General features: G+C 57.3%; 8 protein-coding genes across 8 annotated transcripts in view; 4 read left to right on the forward strand and 4 right to left on the reverse strand.

Moving 5' to 3' along the window:
• Nucleotides 1–2361, forward strand: part of GUITHDRAFT_159189 (fructose-bisphosphate aldolase) — a gene marked incomplete at its 3' end in the record, with an annotated part of 2524 nt that extends 163 nt beyond the window's left edge. Inside the window, exons 2-16 of the mRNA XM_005840665.1 lie at nucleotides 315–376; nucleotides 416–460; nucleotides 507–575; nucleotides 618–708; nucleotides 818–873; nucleotides 923–1158; nucleotides 1214–1285; nucleotides 1328–1372; nucleotides 1430–1492; nucleotides 1540–1593; nucleotides 1639–1787; nucleotides 1853–1916; nucleotides 2002–2047; nucleotides 2092–2164; nucleotides 2292–2361. Of these exons, the coding sequence (XP_005840722.1) occupies nucleotides 315–376; nucleotides 416–460; nucleotides 507–575; nucleotides 618–708; nucleotides 818–873; nucleotides 923–1158; nucleotides 1214–1285; nucleotides 1328–1372; nucleotides 1430–1492; nucleotides 1540–1593; nucleotides 1639–1787; nucleotides 1853–1916; nucleotides 2002–2047; nucleotides 2092–2164; nucleotides 2292–2361 (1195 nt within the window). The remainder of the gene's footprint in view (nucleotides 1–314; nucleotides 377–415; nucleotides 461–506; nucleotides 576–617; nucleotides 709–817; nucleotides 874–922; nucleotides 1159–1213; nucleotides 1286–1327; nucleotides 1373–1429; nucleotides 1493–1539; nucleotides 1594–1638; nucleotides 1788–1852; nucleotides 1917–2001; nucleotides 2048–2091; nucleotides 2165–2291) is intronic.
• Nucleotides 2362–2882: 521 nt separating this feature from the next.
• On the reverse strand, nucleotides 2883–3723 carry GUITHDRAFT_132805 (hypothetical protein; the record flags this gene model as incomplete). Its single annotated transcript, XM_005840666.1, has 2 exons — nucleotides 2883–3190; nucleotides 3237–3723. 2 exons carry the CDS (start codon nucleotides 3721–3723, stop codon nucleotides 2883–2885), a joined length of 795 nt encoding a protein of 264 aa, XP_005840723.1.
• Nucleotides 3724–4353: 630 nt separating this feature from the next.
• On the forward strand, nucleotides 4354–5910 carry GUITHDRAFT_160911 (hypothetical protein; the record flags this gene model as incomplete). The annotated part of the gene is made up of 7 exons (XM_005840822.1): nucleotides 4354–4525; nucleotides 4569–5290; nucleotides 5332–5391; nucleotides 5435–5485; nucleotides 5556–5640; nucleotides 5684–5811; nucleotides 5858–5910. 7 exons carry the CDS (start codon nucleotides 4354–4356, stop codon nucleotides 5879–5881), a joined length of 1242 nt encoding a protein of 413 aa, XP_005840879.1. The 3' UTR covers nucleotides 5882–5910.
• Nucleotides 5911–8127: 2217 nt separating this feature from the next.
• Nucleotides 8128–11848, reverse strand: GUITHDRAFT_132807 (hypothetical protein; the record flags this gene model as incomplete). The annotated part of the gene is made up of 13 exons (XM_005840667.1): nucleotides 8128–8201; nucleotides 8308–8464; nucleotides 8545–8569; nucleotides 8691–8804; nucleotides 8983–9045; nucleotides 9089–9294; nucleotides 9337–9420; nucleotides 9773–10009; nucleotides 10126–10986; nucleotides 11037–11156; nucleotides 11572–11601; nucleotides 11685–11729; nucleotides 11780–11848. The coding sequence occupies 13 exons, from the start codon at nucleotides 11846–11848 to the stop codon at nucleotides 8128–8130; spliced, it is 2085 nt and encodes a 694-aa protein (XP_005840724.1).
• Nucleotides 11849–12256: 408 nt separating this feature from the next.
• GUITHDRAFT_100716 (hypothetical protein) lies at nucleotides 12257–12755 on the forward strand (the record flags this gene model as incomplete). Its single annotated transcript, XM_005840668.1, has 4 exons — nucleotides 12257–12263; nucleotides 12299–12429; nucleotides 12483–12653; nucleotides 12708–12755. 4 exons carry the CDS (start codon nucleotides 12257–12259, stop codon nucleotides 12753–12755), a joined length of 357 nt encoding a protein of 118 aa, XP_005840725.1.
• An 83-nt stretch (nucleotides 12756–12838) lies between these two features.
• On the reverse strand, nucleotides 12839–13631 carry GUITHDRAFT_100717 (hypothetical protein; the record flags this gene model as incomplete). The annotated part of the gene is made up of 4 exons (XM_005840669.1): nucleotides 12839–12875; nucleotides 12920–13028; nucleotides 13090–13243; nucleotides 13308–13631. 4 exons carry the CDS (start codon nucleotides 13629–13631, stop codon nucleotides 12839–12841), a joined length of 624 nt encoding a protein of 207 aa, XP_005840726.1.
• Nucleotides 13632–14012: 381 nt separating this feature from the next.
• GUITHDRAFT_100718 (hypothetical protein) lies at nucleotides 14013–15407 on the forward strand (the record flags this gene model as incomplete). The annotated part of the gene is made up of 8 exons (XM_005840670.1): nucleotides 14013–14103; nucleotides 14237–14272; nucleotides 14323–14408; nucleotides 14447–14531; nucleotides 14576–14648; nucleotides 14696–14747; nucleotides 15056–15182; nucleotides 15328–15407. The coding sequence occupies 8 exons, from the start codon at nucleotides 14013–14015 to the stop codon at nucleotides 15405–15407; spliced, it is 630 nt and encodes a 209-aa protein (XP_005840727.1).
• An 82-nt stretch (nucleotides 15408–15489) lies between these two features.
• On the reverse strand, nucleotides 15490–19896 carry GUITHDRAFT_100719 (hypothetical protein; the record flags this gene model as incomplete). Its single annotated transcript, XM_005840671.1, has 20 exons — nucleotides 15490–15654; nucleotides 15695–15806; nucleotides 15955–16202; nucleotides 16246–16311; nucleotides 16353–16439; nucleotides 16484–16520; nucleotides 16576–16643; nucleotides 16692–16749; nucleotides 16795–16874; nucleotides 16953–17041; nucleotides 17323–17356; nucleotides 17473–17532; nucleotides 17579–17623; nucleotides 17669–17734; nucleotides 17777–17824; nucleotides 17878–19116; nucleotides 19156–19269; nucleotides 19349–19505; nucleotides 19555–19617; nucleotides 19664–19896. 20 exons carry the CDS (start codon nucleotides 19894–19896, stop codon nucleotides 15490–15492), a joined length of 3069 nt encoding a protein of 1022 aa, XP_005840728.1.
• Between the last annotated feature and the right edge of the window lie 730 nt (nucleotides 19897–20626).

Genomic DNA, 20626 nt, shown 5'->3' on the forward strand with positions numbered 1-20626 from the left:
ACTCATAGCCTTGCGAGGGAGAAAGTAGGAGAAAGTAGGAGAAAGTAGGAGAAAGGAGGAGGGGGCTCCTCTGTAGCTGAATGGGGGAGTGGGAGGAGGGGGAGTTTCAAGCTCGAGAGGTGGAGGTAAGGGGGCAAGCAGAGATGGAGAAGCGGGTCGAGAACCCCCAGGTCAGGCAAAGGGAATGGAATTGAGAATCAAAAGTTAGAACATAGCAGGAATCGGCCAAGATCTTGGAAACAAATGAACAACCAGCAAATCTATGATGAATCAGCAAACATTCAAGAACTCGACTGACCCTGTGCGCTTTGCAGCTCGATCGGTTCAGCATGTGGATTCTCTGTTAACTTTTTCAACAAGCCAAGCATAGGACGAGGTTTGTCTCTTCCTTCTCTTCCTTCCTCACTCTCTGCAGACGTTCGAGCAGGAGTCGTCGCTTTGAATATGATTGACTGTCATGGTACCGCCGATATGATTTGGTGGCTGGAAGTTGAAGAGGAATGCAGGAGGAGCTCACCTGTCAGTAGAACAGAAGAAAGCTTTGCGAGAGACTGCTGAACTCGTCGCTCGCTCCGGTGAGTCTGACAAGAAGTGATGGAGGATTGAAGGGACGGCAGGGAAGGGCATTACGGCATGCGATGAGGGGCCCGGAACGATTGGAGACAGATTTGAGAAAGTGGGTATTGTCAACACAGAAGAGAATCGAAGGTATGCGACATCTCTATGAACCTGAAGGCGAGACAGAGCGAGAGGGAGGGAGGGGAGACGAGAGGAAGTGGGGAGGAGGAGATTCACAGAGTGACGAAGACCTTGTCAGACTTTATCGCCAGATGCTCTTCACCAATCCCGTGGGCTCGGACTATCTCAGTGCTGGTTTATTTGTTTTCCGCTTAACGTCTTGCTCCTCTCATTCGTCTTTCAGCTATCTTGGACCCCGAGACCATCTTTCAGCGCAGCGACGCCGGCGAACCTTTCCCGTCGCTGCTCATGTCCCAGGGGATCGTGCCGGGGGTGAAGCCTCACCTCAAGGTCGCGACTCTTCCTGGCGCTGGCGGTGCGACGGTCATGCAAGGCCTCGACTCCCTCGGCACCCGCTGCCGCTCCTACTACGAGGCGGGCGCGAGATTCGCCAAGTGGAGAAGCCCGCTGGTGATCAAGGTAGAGGAGATCTGAAGGAGGAGGATGGAGACGCAGCAGGTTGACGAGACGTCAGGATGGCGACATTTCTGACCTCGCGGTTCGCACGAACATGGAGGACCTTGCTCGCTATGCTCTTATCTGCCAGGCGAGCTGCCTTGCCTTCTCTTCTTTTCTCACTTGCCCGCAGAGTGAAGGTCTCATGCCCATCGTGGAACCAGACATCAGCCTGCAGGTCTTGTCCTGTTTCAAGAGCGAAGGAGGCGGAGGGGCTGATCAAGAGAGCAAACAGGGCGACTACGACCTTGAGACAGCCATCCGAGTCAACGTCAAAGTCCAGTCTCACCTCTACAAGGTTCACCTCCCACTTCCCCCCTCGTCTCTCCTCCTCACCCACTGCAGGCGATGTTGGACCATGGGGTGTACATGGAGGGCACAACGCTGAAGCCAAACATGGTGACACCAGAGGGAAGCACGAGGCTGATGGCTGATGCTCCTCAGGTCAACCCGGGCAAGAGCTGCCAGCGCAAGTACACAGCTGAGGAACTCGGAGAGGCGACGATTACCGTCCTCCGCCGCTGCATGCCATGTGCCATGCCAGGAGTGAACTTCCTCAGCGGCGGACAATCTTTGGAGGATGCAGCTGCCAGGTCTGAGTCTTTGGCCCCTTCCTCTTTGCCTTCCTTCGCTCCTGATGCCGGCTGAACTTGAACAGGCTGAACGCCATCAACCGAGCCAAGGGCAACAGCCCATGGAATCTCAGCTTCTCCTGGAGTCAGGTTCTGCCTCTCTTCCCTCAGCTCGTTCGCCTTCCTCCTCCTCTACAGCCCTTCCCTGCATCTCGTCCGCTCATCCTCCGATCAGGCCCTCCAGCTGCCCCTGTTGGAGCTCTGCAAGAAAAATCCTCCTGGTTTGGCTCCATCCCATCAGCTTCTGCTGATTCTCCTTGCTCAGGTTCGCCTCTCCCGCTGAAAGAAATGTCCGAGTTGCTCTCCAAGGAGCTCGCCATGGCGGGGGCTGCCGCCAGGTCTGCTTGTAGTCCTCTCCCCCTCTCTTCCTCGATCCCTCCTACCAGAACCTTCCGACCTTCTCGTTTCATTCTTCTTTCCTTCTCTGTTTGTTCTACTCGCTCTCCTCACCTCCGCTCATCTCAGAGGCGAGTACCATCCTGCTCCTGGTCAAGGCGACCATATTCCCCCCGCCAAGGCTGCTGTCGTTGCTTGAAGTCTTTAGGAGGAGAGAGCAAGCGAGAATCACATGTCAGTCAGCAAATTGAGATTGTCCATCAGCTTGAAGAGCTTCACGCACATCCGCACAGTCTCTGCCACAGGCTACTCGCGTCAAACTTGAGAGCGACACGAGAAGGAGCGACGGAGCAAGAAAGCAGATGGAGGGAGGAAAGGGGGGAAAAGGGAGCTGAGGGAGCAAAGGAGAGTGGAGACGAAGGCGAAGGGGAGGAGAAAGGGAAGGAGGGGTTACCTTGAGGAAATCTCTTGGTCTTGTACTCCTGCAACTCTGAACCACAAGGGTCGCTTGAGCGTATGGCAGCCGGAAAATGTGTAGCCTTGTCGATCCTGCTGAGCAAGTGAGGGATATGGAGGAGTCAGAAGGAGCTCGGATCACAACACCTCGTCCACTTATCACGGCGCTCCTGAAGACATCATTGTATGCGCCCATAGCATCCTGCTGTTTGTCAACCAACGAGGATGCGGCAAGAAGCAGCCGTGTGTGTGGGGAGAAGAGGTTCAAATATAGGAGGAGGAGGAGGAGGAGGAGGAGGAGGAGGAGGAGGAGGAGGAGGAGGAGGAGGAGGGGATTGTGTGGACCTCTGAGAGGTTGGAGAGCGCCTCCAGGTTCGCACCCAGCCCCAGCCCATCAACGCCATCAGCGGTGCAGTGGAGGATGCGCGAGTCGTCGGAGAGGAGGAGCGACATCTTGATCCCGTTGACCCGCATCAGCCCCTCCAGCACAGGAGCGACCAGCCCCTGCAGCACCACCGGGATGGTGGCGTGAAAGGGCTCGAAGTCATTCAGGTTGATGTGTGGCGTTCCTCCTCCCACCTGCTTCTGCCTCAGCCTCTTCCTCCTCACCCTGCTCACCTGCCTTGGCTAGGCTCGCGCCGAACTGTCGCCGGAAGGAGCTGAGAAGTTCCACGGCGATCAGCCGTCCAAGCTCGGGCCCGTCCTCCACGTCATGGAACAGCGCGCAGATGAGCGATCCTCCTCCGCTCCTCCTTGGCGTCTGCTTGGGAGTTGCTGATGGAGTCTCGTGCCGCTCAACAGGATTATGAAACTCAGACTTGTGGCGGGAAAGGTGAGGAGGAGCCGGGGAAGCGCTGCCGCTGCTGGCTGTCGACGGTCTTTCAAGCATGAGCTTGGCGTCTTCAGGACCTTTGGAGGAGCAGATGGAGACGGCGATGGTGCTGAACTCTAGGTAGCTGACGGGAGCCCCGACGTTGTTGGTGGAGAACTCAAGGATGGCAGTGAGGAGGGAACCGACGAGGCGGGGCTGAGAGACAGTGTTGAAGAACTCCTTGGAGAAGAGAACGAGCCCTCCATCAGAAATGATGAGAACGTTCCTTAGCATCGATCTTCTTCCTCCTCCCTCTTCTCCACCCTCTTCTCCACCCTCTTCTCCACCCTCTTCTCCCCCTTCCCTTCCTCCTAATTATTTCCTTCCCTTCGCCATCGCTGCCGGCGTCCAGTAGCGGCCAGTACGGCGAACTCGGAGCGCGGGCCCGGCAAAGGCTGCGAGCAGAACTGAAGGGACTGGAAGCCTCTGCGTTTGCTGTCTAAATTCTCAACTAACAAGTAAAGCTGAGGCGAGCTTGCAGAATATAGGTGTCAGCCCCTTCAAGCTTATCTTGTAATTTTGTCAGACTTGTGACGTGCGGCCCCCATCGCCTAATGGAGGAGGGAGGTCGAGGAGGGAGGGAGGACGAGGAAGGACGGGAGGACGGGGAGGGAGGGAGGACGAGGAGGGAGGGAGGACGAGGAGGGACGGGAGTGGGGGAAGAAATTGAGCAAGCGGATGGAAAGAGTGGAAGATAAGCAAGGGACTGTGAGAAAAATGATAACATCGCTTAAGCAAAGTTTAAGGAGAAGAATTTGAGGAGAAGTCACAATGAAGTGAGCAAGGGTTGTTGAAACATGCGATACCGGATGAGGGAAGAAGGATAGTGGAATGCTGATGGGATGTATCGTCAGGTCTTTCGCGATGTTCGTGCGAAGATCCTTGTTGCTCACCGTCTCCTGTGCTGTTCTCGCTGCCACCAATGCCTTCGTGGCGGTTCAGCCCAGCGCGCGTCTGCTCAAGTCTGGGGCACGGCCCGTCCGTCGACAACAGTCTTTGTCGGGCTTGAAGATGACGGCAGTGGAGCGGAACGGTTGTGAGTGTTGGCTAGAGGTACTCGCTGCTGACATGCCGCGCAGTGATGAAGGAGTCGATCTACGGCCTGAAGCAGAGGCCCAACGGAGACATCTGGGTCCCGCAGAGGGCCAGGCCTCGCAGGAACCGCAAGAACGAGGGGCTGAGATCGATGGTGCGGGAAAATCGCGTGGAGCCAGCCAACTTCATCTACCCGCTGTTCGTACACACCAAGGACAGCAACGAGAAGATCGACTCCATGCCTGGCTGTGAGAGACACACGGAGGAGAGCTGCCTGCGCGAGGTTGGGGAGGCCATCGCTGAGGGCGTCAGCAATGTTATCCTGTTCCCAAAGATCCCCGAGGGACTCAAGTCGAACAGCGCGGACGAGTGCTACAACCCTGAGGGCTTCATCCCCTCCCTCATCTCCAAGATCAAGGGCAAGTACGGCGGCAGCGTCAACGTCTGGACGGATGTTGCCTTGGACCCCTACTCCGACCAGGGGCACGATGGGATGGTCAGCACGGACAAGCGAGGAGATGGAGGCAAGGGCAGGATCCTCAACGACGAGACGGTCGAGCAGCTTTGCCGTCAGGCTCTGGCGCAGGCTCGCGCGGGTGCTGACGTGGTCGCGCCTTCGGACATGATGGACGGGAGGATCGGCGCCATCCGAGACGCCCTCGACTCCGAGGGCTTCACCGACGTCTCCATCGTCGCCTACACGGCCAAGTACGCCTCAGCCTTCTACGGCCCCTTCCGTGATGCTCTCGACTCAGCCCCTCGCGAGGTATCAGACACGCTTGACGCCTCCAGCTGATGTGTCAGCAGAGCTCCAACGCCCCTCCCAACAAGAAGACCTACCAGATGGACCCAGCCAACTCCCGCGAGGTCTCCAGCTGAAACTGCAACCCTGAGGACTGACTCGCTTTAGGCTCTTGTGGAAGCTGCGCTCGATTCTGCGGAAGGAGCCGACATGCTCATGGTATTCCTCGTCTCGTCTCTCCTTCACTCTCTTCCCCCCCTGCTTCCTTGCAGTCTCACCGCTGCTGCAGGTCAAGCCTGGCATGCCTTACCTGGATATCATCAAGCTGCTCAAGGACAACACCAACTTGCCCATCTCTGCCTACCACGTGTCCGGTGATCCCACCCTCACCCTTGTGTCTCGTGACAGGCAGAGCAGGCGAGTACGCGATGCTCAAGGCGGCGGCTGAACGAGGATGGGTGAACGAGAGGGACGTGGCGCTGGAGACGCTCCTTTGCTTCAAGCGAGCTGGCGCCGACGCGATCTTGACCTACTACGCCAAGCAGGTGAGGGAAGGTTTACAGGTTGTCGAGCAGTGACTGGGAGGAACAGGCGGCGAGGTGGCTCAACGAGTGAAGTTGATGGATAAAGAAAAGAAAAAAACCAACATGTGTGAAGATGATGGTGGTTAAAGTAGGCTAGACAGCGAGGCGATGATGATGAGGATAATGCCACGTGTGAACGAGGAGGTGATAGAGGCAAGGCGAGGAGGATGGGGTAGGGGACGAAATAGCAGGCTGTAGCGGATTCAACGAGGAGGGACAGCGTCAGCCTTGTCGTCGACTTGCTCCTCCTGCAGGCAATCAGAGTCACGTCAGGGTTGCTCTGGTCTTTCCTTGCTGTAGAGCAGGAGGTACGGAGTCTCCAGCCTCCTCCCGCGCCCTTGACAGCTCTTGGCGCCGTCAGCGTGAGCGAAACGACAAGTAGGCGCACCTCGAGGGAAGAGATTTCGACGTGCTCGTCATCGAACTTGCACCACATCTCTGCACTCCTCCTCACTCTCCTCTCGCTGCTCTTCCTCTATCACTCACCTGGGTCGTGAGGCTGCGGTCTAGCTCGGGCGTAGGCGACGTAGTGGCCGTGATGGATGGACCTGCTGGACGTGACGGAGGAAAAGAAAGCGAGAGCCGCTCACGTGCCCACATGCGCGATGACAGCGATGAGCCGATACGAGACCCACCCACCCCTCCCCCTCCCCCTTCCCTCCGTCGGCAAAGAAAGTTTCCTGTAGCAGCAGTCAAGGAGAGGAGAGGGAGAGGAGATGAGATGAGAGGAGATGAGATGAGATGAGATGAGAGGAGAAGAGAGGAAGGGGGTGGAGATGAAAGGAGAGGAGATGAAAGGAGAGGAGATGAAAGGAGAGGAGATGAAAGGAGATGAGATGAAAGGAAGGGGGTGGAGATGAAAGGAGAGGAGAGGAAGGGGGTGGAGATGAAAGGAGAGGAGATGAAAGGAGAGGAGATGAAAGGAGAGGAGATGAGATGAAAGGAGAGGAGAAAAAGGTTTCAGAGACTCTGGCAGCTCGACGTGTCTGCAGTCTTTGTCTCCCGTATGAGAAAGAAACCGTAGCAGAGTGACCTGCAGGTAACGAGGAGCCGCGTTGATCTGTCGCCTGTCACCCCCTCCTCCTCCTCCTCCTCCTCCTCCTCCTCCTCCTCCTCCTCCTCTGCTTCACCTCGCTGTGCTTGCGAGCATCGCTCAATCGCCCGCAGCTCTCGCAGTGGTACTGGTCGCTTCCCGACATCCGCTGACAAAGATCATGAGAACCATAAAGCAAGTGAGGAGCGAGGAGGGGGGGGAAAAGAGAGGTAATACCTCCACGCCCAGAGAGCGGGCGATAAGATGAGGGAGGGAGATGGCTGGAGGGAAGGGAAGCGAGTCAGAAGGTGGAAGCTATCGGCTCCTCTCACTCTCTTCTGGAGAGCCAGAGGGCGAAGGAGGAGGAGGAGGAGGAGAGGGAGCCGTTGCACTATCCTCTCTCTCTATGACCCCAACGATCGGAACAGCAAGGTCCTGGCAGACTTTCAACTCCCTCCTCCTCCATTCACCATCCCTGCCCCCCGCCCTCCCTCCCTCCTCCTTTCCTCCTCCTATGGCACTTTCACCCTTTACCCCTTCCTCCTTGTCCCTCGTCCCCTTTCTCTCACCCAAAACGTCTCCAGATGACGCTTGCTCGTGTCGCAGGTCTCGCATTGGATGAAGCTCGCGACTACCCCCTTCGCTCGATGGTCACATATCTCCTCCTCCTCCTCCTCCTGCTGCTCCTGCTGCTCCTGCTCCTCCTTTACCTCAAACAAGCTGGCAGGATTTGCATCCTCTTCTCTCCCCTCCTCCCTTCTGATCGCCTTCCGCTGCTCGTCAAAGTTTTCATGCTCTCTCAACTCTTTGAAACAAGTCTCAACGCAGGTGAGGAGATGCCGACCAAACTCACTGAACCAACGAGAAGATGAGAAGAGAAGAGAAGAGAAGAGAAGAGAAGAGAAGAGAAGAGAAGAGAAGAGAAGAGAAGAGAAGAAGGGAAGGGAAGGGAAGGGAAGGGAAGGGAAGGGAAGAAGAGAAGGGAAGGGAAGGGAAGAGGAGAGGAGAGGAGAGGAGAGGAGAGAAGAGGAGGGGAGAGAAGCGAAGCGAAGAAAAGTGAGGAGAAGAGAAGAGAGGAGGGAAGAGAGGAGGAGGGGAGAGAGGAGGAGGGGAGAATTGTGGTGGAGAGAAGAGAGTAAACTGGAATGGAGGAGCCGAGGGAAATGAAATTGGCGGGAAGTGAGCAGAAGGGAATGAGGAGGGAGAGAGAGAGAAGGAAAAGAAGGTGAAAGAGGAGAAGAGCGTTACCACGAGTCATGTTGTTCACCGCGAGTAAATCGACCCTCAAGGGTTCGCAGAAGCGTCTCGGGGTTCACGACTGTCAACGATCTGCTCAGTCATCCGCCGCCTCCCTCCTCCTCATCTCGCCCCTTCGCTTCCTCTTCTTCTCCCTCCCTCCTCCTCATCTTCGGTCGAGAACTCACATGCGGCTTTGCTGCTCGCCAGCTCTTGGAAGACTTGGCGCACGTTGCGCGTCACTGCCGCCGCGTGCTTGTCTGCCTCTCCTCCCAGCTGTTGACCGACACGAGCAGCTCGGGACGAGAGGAGGTGCGAGCGAAAGTCAAGGGCGTGAAAGAGAACCTGAGACAAGTCATGAAACATCCTGTGACGTGATATGATGTGATATGCTATGCTATCACATAAAATTTACAAAGTTTCACCTGCAGGAATGCAGACATGTAGCAGCTGTCCACCAGTGTGTCATTGCTCCTCCTTTCCTCCTCCTCTCCTCCTTCCTCTCCCTCCCTCCCTCTCCCTTTCCTTCCTCACTCAAATTTCCCGCAGCTTTCTCGTTCTCTTCCTTCACCTGTTCCCAATATTGGCGATCCCGCGCAGTGTGCCACAGGCTGCTGGTACTCCTCGCGTTCCTCCTCCGCTTGTGCTTTCGCATTCTTCTTCTCTCCCGTAGACAAGAGCCGTCCTGAGAGCAGCAACAAGAACAAGCGAGGAGGAGGCGAGGGAGGCGGACGAGAGGAAGACACAGGGCACGACAGGTCAGAATTGAGAGGCCAAGGAGGAGAGTGTCAGGACTACAAAAGGGGAGGAGGAGAGAGGAGGGGGGGAGCGACGAGAGGGGAGGAGGAGGGAATGTGGAGAACCTCTGCAGGACAGCAGCAACATCCTCGTCAGTGACGGTGACGCCATGGCGGTCGAGGAAGGATCTTGACGGAGCATGAGACCCTCGAGTTTCAGTCGCATCGTCACCTGAGCTCCTTTTCCCTGCTGTGGACACGCGACATGCCCTCCACCACAACTGCGCAGCCTCTTACTCTGGTCCTGCTGCCTCTTCCTCCTTTCTCATCTTTTTCTCTCCATGTCCTGAACTCACCCAGCAGCTGCTGTAAACCAGGCGAAAGAGAGGACGGAGGAGTAGGGGGAGGCTGCTCCCACTTGCGATGCTCGCGCTCTTCCTAGTCATGGGTGAGGATGGAGGAGAGAGGAAAGGAAAGAACCTGATAGTCTCCCACTAGCAGTGGACGAGCAGGAAAGGAAAAGCACTTGTACGACATGTCATTGATTTCACCGAAGATGGAAACCTGGAAGGTCGGGAATCAAAGGAGGCCAAAAATGAGGGCGAGGAGAAGACTGAGGAGGGGAGGTGAAGTGAGAAGGACGCTGCTCATGCTGCCTGTGGTAGTTCCGATGATGACAGAGAGGAGGAGAGACAGGGAGAGGATGCCTGGAGGAAATGCTCTCCTTCTTCAAGCAGGGGAACCGACAAGCCAAACGCCACTTCCTGCAGTCACATAACGATACGGGCAAACAGAGAGAAACAGCAGCAAGAGTAGAGGGAGGAGACGATACACGCATAGGGATAGAACATGAAAGACGTAAGGAAGAGGAGAAGAGAAAGATAGGATGAGGACGTGGTGGTGGAGGAGAGAGCACCTCGTTGAGGGAGTTGACATGTATCGTTTGCGTCTTGGCGTGTCGACTAGGAAGGGAGTTGAGGTCTCGGCTGCTTCTCGTCTCCTCCTGCTCCTCTGACGGCATCGTGTTGGTCACCATCATGTAGAGGCCCGAAGGCGCGTCAGTGCTCGTCCTGCGAACCGACGCGTGGACTCGAGTGACGCCCTTCCTCTGCCGCCGCGGCAGATCCAGGCCGACGAGGGCCACGCCCAGGCCCTGAGGAGGAGGAGAAGAGCTTGACGGGGAGAGGGAGGAAGCATCTTGCTCTAGATCCATCCTCTTGGTTTCCTTGCAACCTCGAGTTACGTCACAGTCAGAAAGGCAGCAGATACCTCAAGCTCGCGAGCCAAGCGATCAAACAGCTCGTGGAACCCGTCGAAGGTCGCGCCATCGCCAAGCAGAGCAGCTGCGAGGACATCGAGAGAGGAGGAGCAAGCAGCAGGATCCTTGAGCGCGCTCACGAGCTGCGAGGAGAAGGAAGAAACGGCTTCGAACACGACTTGTCCCCACCCCCTTTTGTACGAGCCGATGAAAATGGCGCCGACCCATCGAGCGAGAGGAGGAGAAAGCGGGAGGCTGAGGAGGCGACGGAGAGCCGCAGAGAAATGCGACTGATCGCATGCGAGTGACGAGAAGTGACCAACCGCCTTGTCCACCAGACCCTGAGGACATGCGGTCACGAGGAGCAGAGCTGGAGGGAGAGGGAGGGAGACAGGAGGCACCTGCGGGCAGAGGCTGAGGACGATGCTCAAGGATGCGCTGGGGTTCTCGCTGCTGCTCATGTAGTAGCTCATCGTCTGCTCCATACTGTAGGCCAGGAAAGATTGACCAGCCGACGGATGGTCCCAAAGTGAGCGGAGAAACTCCAGAGCTCGAACAAGACACAGTCCTGCTGCTGCTCCTGCTGGTGACAGCAGCCTCACATCACTGTACGCACACTCGCAAGCAAAACCTTGAGCTCTCACTTCACGCACAAGATGAGCAGGGAGGTCGGGCCAATCCTCTTCCAGCAGGGGAGGCGGAGGAAACAACAGGAAAGACGTCGGGGCAGGACGATGAGAGCTGAGGGCAGACAAGAGAACTCGCGTGAACCGAACGATCGCCTCGCCTCTCCTCGACGACTTCGTTTCTCCTGGTCTCCAGCCCTCTGCGAGAGCCTCGTCGATGAGTGAGTCAAGGCGAGCAGAGGCCACCTGCTCTGAGGTGAGCAGGAGCAGGAGGAGGAGGACTCGTGTCGGATCACCAGCACATGCCCCAGCACGGCAAGAGGCTCGAGGGGAGGCCTGTCCTCCTGCAGGACGAGCGCCATCACATCCAGTAGCTTCAGCACAGTCAGGATGGAGTCAGGCGAGCACGTCAAGACCTGCTCGTCACTGAGCGTCCACGTGCCGAACCTCAAAAAGAGCAGGAGGAGCGCGGGGAGAGAAGCAGCCACCTCCGGCAGGCTCTTGTTCCGACATCCTTGCTCTAAGACCGAAGCAGCAAAGGACGCCCCCCGGTCTAAAAGCAGCCTGACCCTAAAATTGAGAGCAGCCGGTGGAGGCAGAAGAGCAAGGGGAGGACGAGACAAGGCGGCAGGACAGTACGTGGTTGTTGTCTTAGTAGGATCAATGGCTCAGATAACAGAAACATCACCAGCACATCGAGAAATCATCATCTTCTTCATCTTCTTTATCATCATCATCATCTCCATCGTCGTCGTCGTCGTCGTCATCATCATCAATTCAAGAAAACAATCATCATTATCTTGCATTCTCCTCACCTTGACACGATCTCACTTCCCATTTCCTTACGAAGGCTGTCAGGACCTGTCAAGCAATCTCAGTTGCTTCACCCAACCACACCCGTGCTGACCCTCCATGCTCCACCCAGCCGCAGCTTGAGCCAGAACCTTAGCATCGCCTTCCGTCAGGCGCTTCGTTGCAAGGATAAGCTTCTGAACATGCTCATGTCAGCGACACTCGCAGCGTCTTCCACGTGTAGTACCTCGAACAGGTCGAGCTTGACTTGTAGAGGATGATCGCTTTCGATCAGCCCGTTGAAGATAGTCTCCATCTCACAGTGTCTTCACTCGCACCTCTCACATCCCTCCTCCTCCTCCTCCTCCTCCACCATTTGCCGTCATCGTCACTTCCATCCCTTGAGCATTTTTCCTAGGGAGCGACTGGCCAACCCCTACACAGGAGGGCAATGGCGGAACTGATGGCGGAAGCAATGGCGGTCTGAATGGCGGTATGGCGACGGAAACAAGTGAGAGACGATGACGTGTGGAGGAAGCGGAAGGGAAGAAGACAAGAAAACACAGTCAGACATGCTTGTCTTGTGATAGACGCGATATATGTTCGCACAGTGATGTGGAGGATGTCTTGTAGTAGCAGATAGAGAATGACATGTAGTGGCGGGCTGCAAACCTACTGGCAGAGGTGAAAGGAGGCGGAGGATGTGAGAGCGAGTAGCTGGCACATGTCTGGTCATGCATGGTATCTGTCTTGAACTTGTTCGCAGGCTTCAAGGTTGGTGACGTCACTCGTCGATCAGCCGGCGTCAGCCTCAAGGCTAAAGTTGTGAGGGTGTGCGTTCAAGGGCGAGCAGGAGAGGAGCACGAAGGAGGGTACGGAGACGTTCTGATAGGAGATGTGAGGAGGCCCCACTGCTCCTTCCGCATCCTCACCTCCTGCTGTCATGGCAGGAAACTGGATGCATTCTACTGCTGGCTGCGGGTGCGGAGCTCGGCATGTTGACGCCAGGAAGCAGTGTCCTCCTTCGCAACGTCTCCATCGAAGTTCTGCATCAGCGCATGCGACTTACGATCGGTCGTTGGGGAAGCATGGAACCGTTGGAGCCTGGTCTCACTTGCGAGGTGAATGTAAGTGAGTTCATGAGAACTGTTTGTCTCCTTGACATCTGGTGGCAGTTGGAAAACGACTTGTCGTCGAGAGATGTCGCAAGCGATGATAGTTAGAGGGAGTGAGGATGTAGGGCCTTGTGCATGTGACTTTCATGGTTGCACGTTCCAACACTGGCGTGTATCAACCCGGTTGCGAATCATCTTGTAAGTGTGATGTCCTGCACGAAGTCTTCCCTGCTTGTCACAGTCAGCGATGGCGCAGCAACGTGTCACTGGACCTGAGGATCGCCAATGAGTTCTTGATGATGTTGAGCCCGTTGTTGTGATCCTTCTGCGCATGAGACGACAGCAGCTTGCTTCTCTCGGTGTGATATGCCATGTCGAGATCTTCATAGTGACCATGAGTGAACCCTCCTCCTCCTCCTCCTCCTCCTCCTCCTCCTGTCACCTTCTCTAATGTGGATGGACGAGGCTTGAGGCGACGGCTGCGAGTAGTCGCCGAGCTCGTGCTCCAGCTCCCAGTCCCGGCACTCGAGGATCGACTCGACTGCCTTGGCCCGCACGATCTCGAGAGGAACTAGCCCGCTCTTGGCAGACGATACCTGAGGAGCCAAAAGCAGGACAGTTAGCTCCGATGCATGCGATATGCCCTTGTGCTTGCGCTACCTGTCCCCTCCCTTCACTCCTGGGCCTGTACGGAGCTGAGACGCTGAAGTTAGCATGTTTGTCTGCTCCGAGCATCGCGATCGCCCTCGGTTTTCTTTTCCAGTTGGCTAGACGGATCTCATTGAGAATCTCCTGTACCAGAGCCCTCATTCTCACAGACCCTCCGCTCGCCCGCTCCTGCTCGAAGAGAAGCTCGTCGGGAGCTGCGAGGGAAGACAGCTGGACTCGATCGAGATCTCTGACAGACACTCGACAGCCTCCTCCTGCCCAACCAGCAAGAAGCATCCTGCTTCCGCAAAAGCATCCGCAGAGACCATTGGACATGCTCTTTCACTCAAGCAGCGCTCCTCGTGCCCTCGTCGCACGCTAATGCCAATGGGAAGGTAATTTTGAGGAGCAGCAGGGGGAGGAGATGTGGAGGAAGGGAGAGGAGGTGGAGGAGGGGAGGAGGAGATAGAGGAGGGGAGGAGGAGATAGAGGAGGGGAGAGGAGGTGGAGGAGGTGGAGGAGGAAGTGATGGTGGTGGTGGTGGTGGAGGGGAGAGAAGGTGGAGGAGGGGAGGATGAGATGGAGGAGGTGGTGGGCTGCACCAAGGCAGGGACCAAGGGAGCCGGGGCAGACGACCAAAAGCGATCTGGCAGTGAGTCCCCTATCTCTTATTGCTGTCCTGATTATTATCATATCATAGCACCTGAGGCAGACTTGATGTTGAAGGGTCATGCCGTGATGGCCGACCGACTGTGGATGCCGGCTGCGGCAGGGGCGACGCTGGTATTGATGGTGATGACAGGCCTAGGTAAGAGAAGACAAGGAGGAGGGAGGGATGGAGGGAGGGATGGAGGGAGGGATGGAGGGAGGGATGGAGGGAGGGATGGAGGGAGGGATGGAGGGAGGGAGATGCTAGTCTGAGGTCTCATCTTTTTGTGCAGCAGGATGGACATCCGAGAGAAGAATCGAGGCGCAAGGTTTGCTTCTATACTTGGCATTGAGATCGTCTGTTGACGTGGAGGAGCAGGCAGCTTCAAGTGCTTCGTCGTAGACGGGAAGGCGAAATGTCTGCCCAAACAGCGAATGCTTGCAAATGAGAAGCAGGAAGCCAAGGTAAAATGACTTGACCCCTTCGCGCATGACAAGCGCAGGTCACCATCTCAGCAGCGAGGCTCTCTAAGGTGCTGGAACGAGCCAAAGAAAATCGCAGGATAGCAGACGAACTTCTCCGAACAGGTTGCGCTTACCCTGCTCTCCTGATCGATTGAAGCTCTTCAAAGAGGGACTGGAAGGGTTGCAGAGAAATCAGAAGAGAATCGCGGAGTTGGCTGCCGCGAAGATCAGGGGGATGAAGTAGTTGATTGCTGGGGCCATGTCGGGGTATTGATGCTCTTCTCTAGCCGCATGCTTGGTGCGCTCGAGGCCTCCAACGAGGGCGTCGTGAGGGAGCTGGTTGGCCGCCCTCGCACGACTCTCCGTGTGACATGTCGATGCAGATCGAGAAGGCTTCTGCTCCTGGCCCAGAGGGTCCTCGCGGCCCTCCAGGTCCTTTCGGAGCAGCTGGTCAGTTGCAAGACATCGCTTCCTCTCATGCCATGCTCTCCTCCTCGTCTCATGATGAGCTCTCCTCCTGACTTCTGCCAGGTCTCTCAAACCTCCCGGGTCCGCCGGGACCTCCAGGACCTCCAGGACCGCAGGCAAGTCGAGGCTGCTTGCTTGCTTGCTTGCTTGCTGCTGTGTTCTCACCTCTTCGTGTGCAGGGCGACCCCGGACCCTCCGGCAGGGACGGACCTCCCGGACCTCCCGGACCTCATGGGCTGCAAGGGACGGAAGGGAAGGAGGGCGAGGAGGGAGACGAGGGCCCGGAGGGCAAGGAAGGCGCTCCCGGTGAGTGAGAGGGTCAAGATGCGCGGGGACTGAGGTATGAGAAGGTCCTCCGGGCCCGGAAGGACAACAGGGGCTTCAGGGGCTGCCAGGACGGGCAGGCAAGGGCGGCACACGAGGACAGGTGCTGTGCGCTGCTGCTTGTCAGACCTCACGCTGCTGCAGGCTGGACCAGCAGGACCGCAGGGGATGCCAGGACTGCCTGCTCGCATCATGTCGTGGCGATGAGAGATGGGAGGGTAGGAGGTGTCGGAGGAGGAAGAAGCTCCTTTGCTCTGCTGCGTTTTCTCTCGCTCGACAATATCTGCTCTCACTTTGATCGGGGCCACAACGAGTCGCTGACGTAGGCCCATGCTCCCTGAGCAAGACTTTCATCGCGTGAGCAGCAGCCGTCGAGCTTCACCTTGATGCCTTCGACTAGCGTCTTCCATGATGTCTTCACCTCCATCATCGTCTCTGCAGCCACCGCAGCCACCTGCCTCCTGTCATGCCGTCGCGATTGCAAGCTCTGTTACCTCTCCCTCCCCTCCCAGATGGCGAGCAAGCCGGTAGAAGCTCAGAGCTCGCTGCTCGTCCGCCGCCACTCCTAACCCCCGTTCGTACATCTGACCAAGCGCGATGGCAGCCCTGAGACCTCGATGAGGTGGAGGAGGAGTAGAGGAAAGGAGAAAAGGAGGAACTGCAGGCGAGATGGAGAGGCGATGATGATCGAAGAGGAGGGAGAGGAAGGAGGGAGGGAGAGGAGGAGAACACGAGAGAGGTCTGCCAGGCGCACCGGGCCATGTAAGAGTCATGCTGTGTCAGCGCCTTCTCATAGAGTCTTGTGGCTGACTCGTATCGCTTCTCCTCCATCGCCATGTCCCCCAGCCACACTGTCAGCAACTTCACTCGCTCGCCAGGGAAGCGACGGAAGGGACCTGAAGCTTCGCCGCTTCCCTGCATCGACGCCTTCTCGAGCAGAGCGACGGCAAAGCTCCTGCTGCAGTTGACGTCGCCCCTCGTCTCCGGCTGCTCAACTCGCGCCTGCGCCTCGTCAGATGGTGCTCGACCCTCGTCCTGCGCGCACCAGCCCCTTGAGGATCATCCAAGCTGCGTTACACTGCGCCACCTCGAAACCGACTTGCGCTGCTCGCTGCTCGCTTGTTAGTCTGAGCAGGAGGCGAGGGAAGGGACCAGATACAGCTTGAACGCGTTGGCGTACTTCCTCCGCTTGAACAAGGTGTATGCGTTCTTGAGGACGTCAGCCCATGGCCCTCGTTCCTGCTGACTGCTCAGCTGGTCATGTCAGAGGTATCAAGACTTACAGCTACGAGCTTCATGAGGAAAGCTGCGTCGAAGCAGCTGCATGGAACCAAGATGTTCAGCGAAGCTCCTCCGCCTGCTCTGCTCTCCCTACCTCCTCTCAGTACCCCATCCGAACCAGTAGCTTTGACCCAGCATGTACATCGCCTTGAAGTGACCCCGCTGCTGGCAAGTCAACGTGGCCGGGAAGGGAGAGGGGGAGGGAGGGACCATGGCGGAGGCGTGAAAGCATCTAAAGGCTTCCGTGCGGTTCCGTTCGACTCCTTGCCTGGCAGGCGCATGAGTTCGACTTCCTCTCGCTCTGCCGCCTGACCCTCCTCGAAGCATCTCCCCCATGTTGAACAGCGCCTGCACGTCGTTCCTTTCGGCGGCTTTCTTGTAGAACTCGTAGGCCTGCCATGAGTCAGGCGATCAGAAGAGGCAGAGGACAGAAGGGGAAGGTGAAGCTCGAGGAGGTAGGGGAGAGAAGACCTTGCTGTAGTTCTGTTCAGCACTTCCTAGACCATAGTAGTGGATGTAGCCCAGCCCTACGTAGCCTCCAGGTTCTCCGAGTGCAATGGCTGAAGGAGCGTTAATGAAGTTTCAGGAATAGAAGGAGGCACGGGAGGAGGTGGGAGGAGGTGGGGGGAGGTGGGAGGAGGAGGAGGAGGAGGAGGAGGAGGAGGAGGAGGAGGAGGAGGAGGAGGAAGAGGAGGAAGAGGAGGAGGAGGAATTCGTTTTGCCTCTCTCGAATTTCTCAATCGCCTTGGTTACATTCTTCTCAGTTCCCCAGCCGTTGGCCAGCATGTACCTTCCCGCCCAGCTCTCACGCCCGCCTCATCAGAACCTCCCGGCGACTCACCCGTGATTAGCGAGAGCAAGCCCGTCCTCGGCTTCTGCGGCTTTCTCGAGATAAGCCTAGCGCAGAGATTTCACTGCTAGCGAGGAGGAGGGGGAGGGGAGGGGGAAGCAGCACAGGAGGAAACTGCAGCAGGAGAGTAGAGGAGCTTACCGCGCCCTGCTCCAAGTCGCGCTCGGATCCTTTGATCCCATGGAACTTTCTGATCGCAAACTGACATGCTTCAGTCAACACCTTCCCTCCTCTCCTCTCTCCTCACCTGAATCTGAGCCTCAACAGCCTCCTTCCCTCCTCCTTTGTCCGCCTAAACCCTCAACTCAGCCAGCCACCTGCGAGCAGGCATGTCGACCTTGTGCTGCAGGAACTGCAGCTGAGCATCGTCCTCCCTTTCGTCCTTGGCTGGATCCCATTCCACCTGTAGAGGGTGAGAGGAGGAGGCGACGGAGCGTCTCAGCACCTCCGATAGCCTCACTTGCTCCCCCTCAGCGTCGCTCCCTCCGTGTTTCTGCTCGACAAGCGAGGACATCAGCTCATGGCTGTCACAGCAGCTGCAAGTACCTCGATGGCCTTTGACGCCAAGTCAGCAGCGGCGCGATACCAGTGGAAGGCTCGGCTGCAAAGCTCCTCGTCCTTCTGCGCCAGGAGACTTCCTGCCCCGGAGCTCTCATAGTGCCTGTAACCCATCGCCAGCAGCGCCAGCTCACTTCCTCTCTGAGCAGCGTCGTGCAGCCAAGTCTCGCTCTCCGTAGCCAGGATGGAAACATGCTCTTCCTTCCAGCTCTGCTCGGTGCTGCAGTTCCTTTGCCATGCCGTCACTTGAAGCGCCTGCTTGACTCCAAGCACAAACTTGGCGTCGCGGCTTCCCATGCTGGCTGCCAGCTGGTAGGTGACGTCAGCAGCCTCGATTTCTTGAAACTCTTTCATCTCAGCCAGTAGGTATGCGGCCCGCGCACTCCCCAGCTTGAAAGCGTTTGACAACTTGCCAGCAGCTGCCTCGAAGGCTGCAGCAGCGCTCGCGTATGTGGCAGAATGAGAACCGAAGCGAGCGAAGCTCAAGGCTTTCTCCGCCTCCACGAGCAATTCTTTCTCCTCCTCCTCTTCCTCCTCCTTCTCCTCCCCTTCCTTGCCTTGTGAGAACACGCACTTGAACCCGAGCTCTGTGTCACAATCCAGCTGTGACCAGACCTCCTGCACGTCAGATAGGTACACGGCTGTCCCCCAGGAGACGCACGGCTGGATCTCGTAGCGACGTTTCATCTGCTGGCACTGATCTGTCCTTATCACGTCCTCTTGGTCTCGATGCGACGCGCTGACTTCAACCTTGTCCGCGTCTGTCGATTGCGCGAGGAAGGAAGGGATGGAATCAGAGTCGACGCTGCTCTCCGCTGACGCCTTCCCCTCCTCCTCCTCGATGTTGGCTGTGGCGATGTACTCGAAGTGCATCGGCTCTCTCACTTCGATCTCTATCCTACGCGGCTGCTCCAACTTCCCAAGAAGCTCTCGCTCAACCTCTACGAGCGCTGCTTCAGCCGCTTCACTTGCACCATGACCCTCCTGCTCCTCCTGCTCCTCCTGCTCCTCCTGCTCCTCCTGCTCCTCCTGCTGTTCGGATTTCTTCTGCTCTTTGCTTTCGTGTTGCACGTGCAGCAGGCGATCGGAGAAGATAGCGTGGTCCTCGCTGAAGAAGCGAACGTCCCTCGCGTCTGCTCCCGCTGGCGCCAACTGGACGGACTCGCTCGAGCTCTCAACTAGCGGGTCTCTGGGCGCGAGGAGCCGGAGGTGCTCTAGTGACGTCACCTGCAAGCAGTCAGGAGGGGGAGGGGGGGAGAGAAATACCTCGTAGCCTGCGTAGAAGGAGCCGCGGATGAGGAGCCGATCAAGCGTCTGGATCACTCGCCTTGTTTCCTCCCCCTCTGCTATCCTGCCGTCATGTGTATGACGCCATCCTGACTGCAAGTCGTTGTCAGAAGTCGATCGTCACCTCGTCTCGTCTCGTCTCGTCTCGTCTCGTCTCGTCTTCTCTCCTCACCTCAGGCTTGTCGAGGTTGATGGTGATGTCAGAGAAGGGCACCCAGGGATCGAACACGCCGGTCAGTCCGACGGAGAGGTTGGAGGTCGACGCCATGACGATGTCGAAGTGTGAGAGAGCATCGCGATGGAGCGAGTTGAACTCGGGGTGTGAGATCCTAGTGCTGGCGTGAGGGCCTGGGAGGAGAAGGGGGGAGGGAGAACTACCTCAAGGACAGAGAGGTCGCTCGCCGGACTCTCTGCAGGAAGTGTCTCGGCGCGGAGAAGAACCTGAGGCAGCACGTCACCTCACCACCTCTGTCGCTCATGCTCCAACCAGATCTCGTCGCCCTCATCCCCTCCAGCCAGCGACGCCCCGAAGGTGCTCAGGTTCTGACACCCCAGCCCCCAGCAGCTCCAGCCGTCCACGTCGAAGAAAGGAAAGTTGTGCTCCACCATGGTCGCCTGCTCCCTCGCTTCCCTAGCATCGCACTCGACTGCTGCATGGAACAATATGTTCGAGCAGAGGAGAATCGCGGCGAGGCTCGACGAGGAGCATAACTTTGACATTTCGACGGCAAAGAGAAGCGAAGTGAAAGGGAGAGGAGAGGAGAGGAGAGGAGAGGAGACGCGATGCGATGCGATGCGATGACAGGAGAGGAGAGGAGAGGAGAGGAGAGGAGAGGAGAGGAGAGGAGAGGAGAGGAGAGGAGAGGAGAGGAGAGGAGAGGAGAGGAGAGGAGAGGAGAGGAGAGGAGAGGAGAGGAGAGGAGAGGAGAGGAGAGGAGAGGAGAGGAGAGGAGAGGAGAGGAGAGGAGAGGAGAGGAGAGGAGAGGAGAGGAGAGGAGAGGAGAGAAGAGGAGAGGAGAGGAGAGGAGAGGAGAGGAGAGGATGGGAGGGGAGATGCGATTCGATGCGATCAGAGGAGAGGAGAGAGGAGAGAGGAGAGAGGAGATCAGTTTCGATGCGATGTCAGTTGTTTCGTGTATCTCCCGCCATTACCATTATTAACTAAAACTTATCTTGAATTTCTTCGCCCGATGCTGTTGGCTGTGCGAGTTCTGTTCCCTGGGGAGCAGAGGAGGAGGAGGAGGAGGAGGCGAGAAGGCAAGGCAGAGGACGATGATGATGATGATGATGATGATGATGAGGAGGAGGAGGAGGAGGAGGAGGGAGCGAGCAGCAGCAGGGGACTGCAGGGGCGTTTCGCTGCTGCTCGCTGTCGCATTCTTGCTAAGAGTGAGGGTCTCAAGGGACTACGTCATCCGCATCTCGCGGCGTATGTTGAGGTGGTGGAGGT

The sequence above is a fragment of the Guillardia theta genome (assembly GCF_000315625.1).
Source record: "Guillardia theta CCMP2712 unplaced genomic scaffold GUITHscaffold_5, whole genome shotgun sequence".
In the NCBI taxonomy this organism is placed as follows: Eukaryota; class Cryptophyceae; order Pyrenomonadales; family Geminigeraceae; genus Guillardia; species Guillardia theta.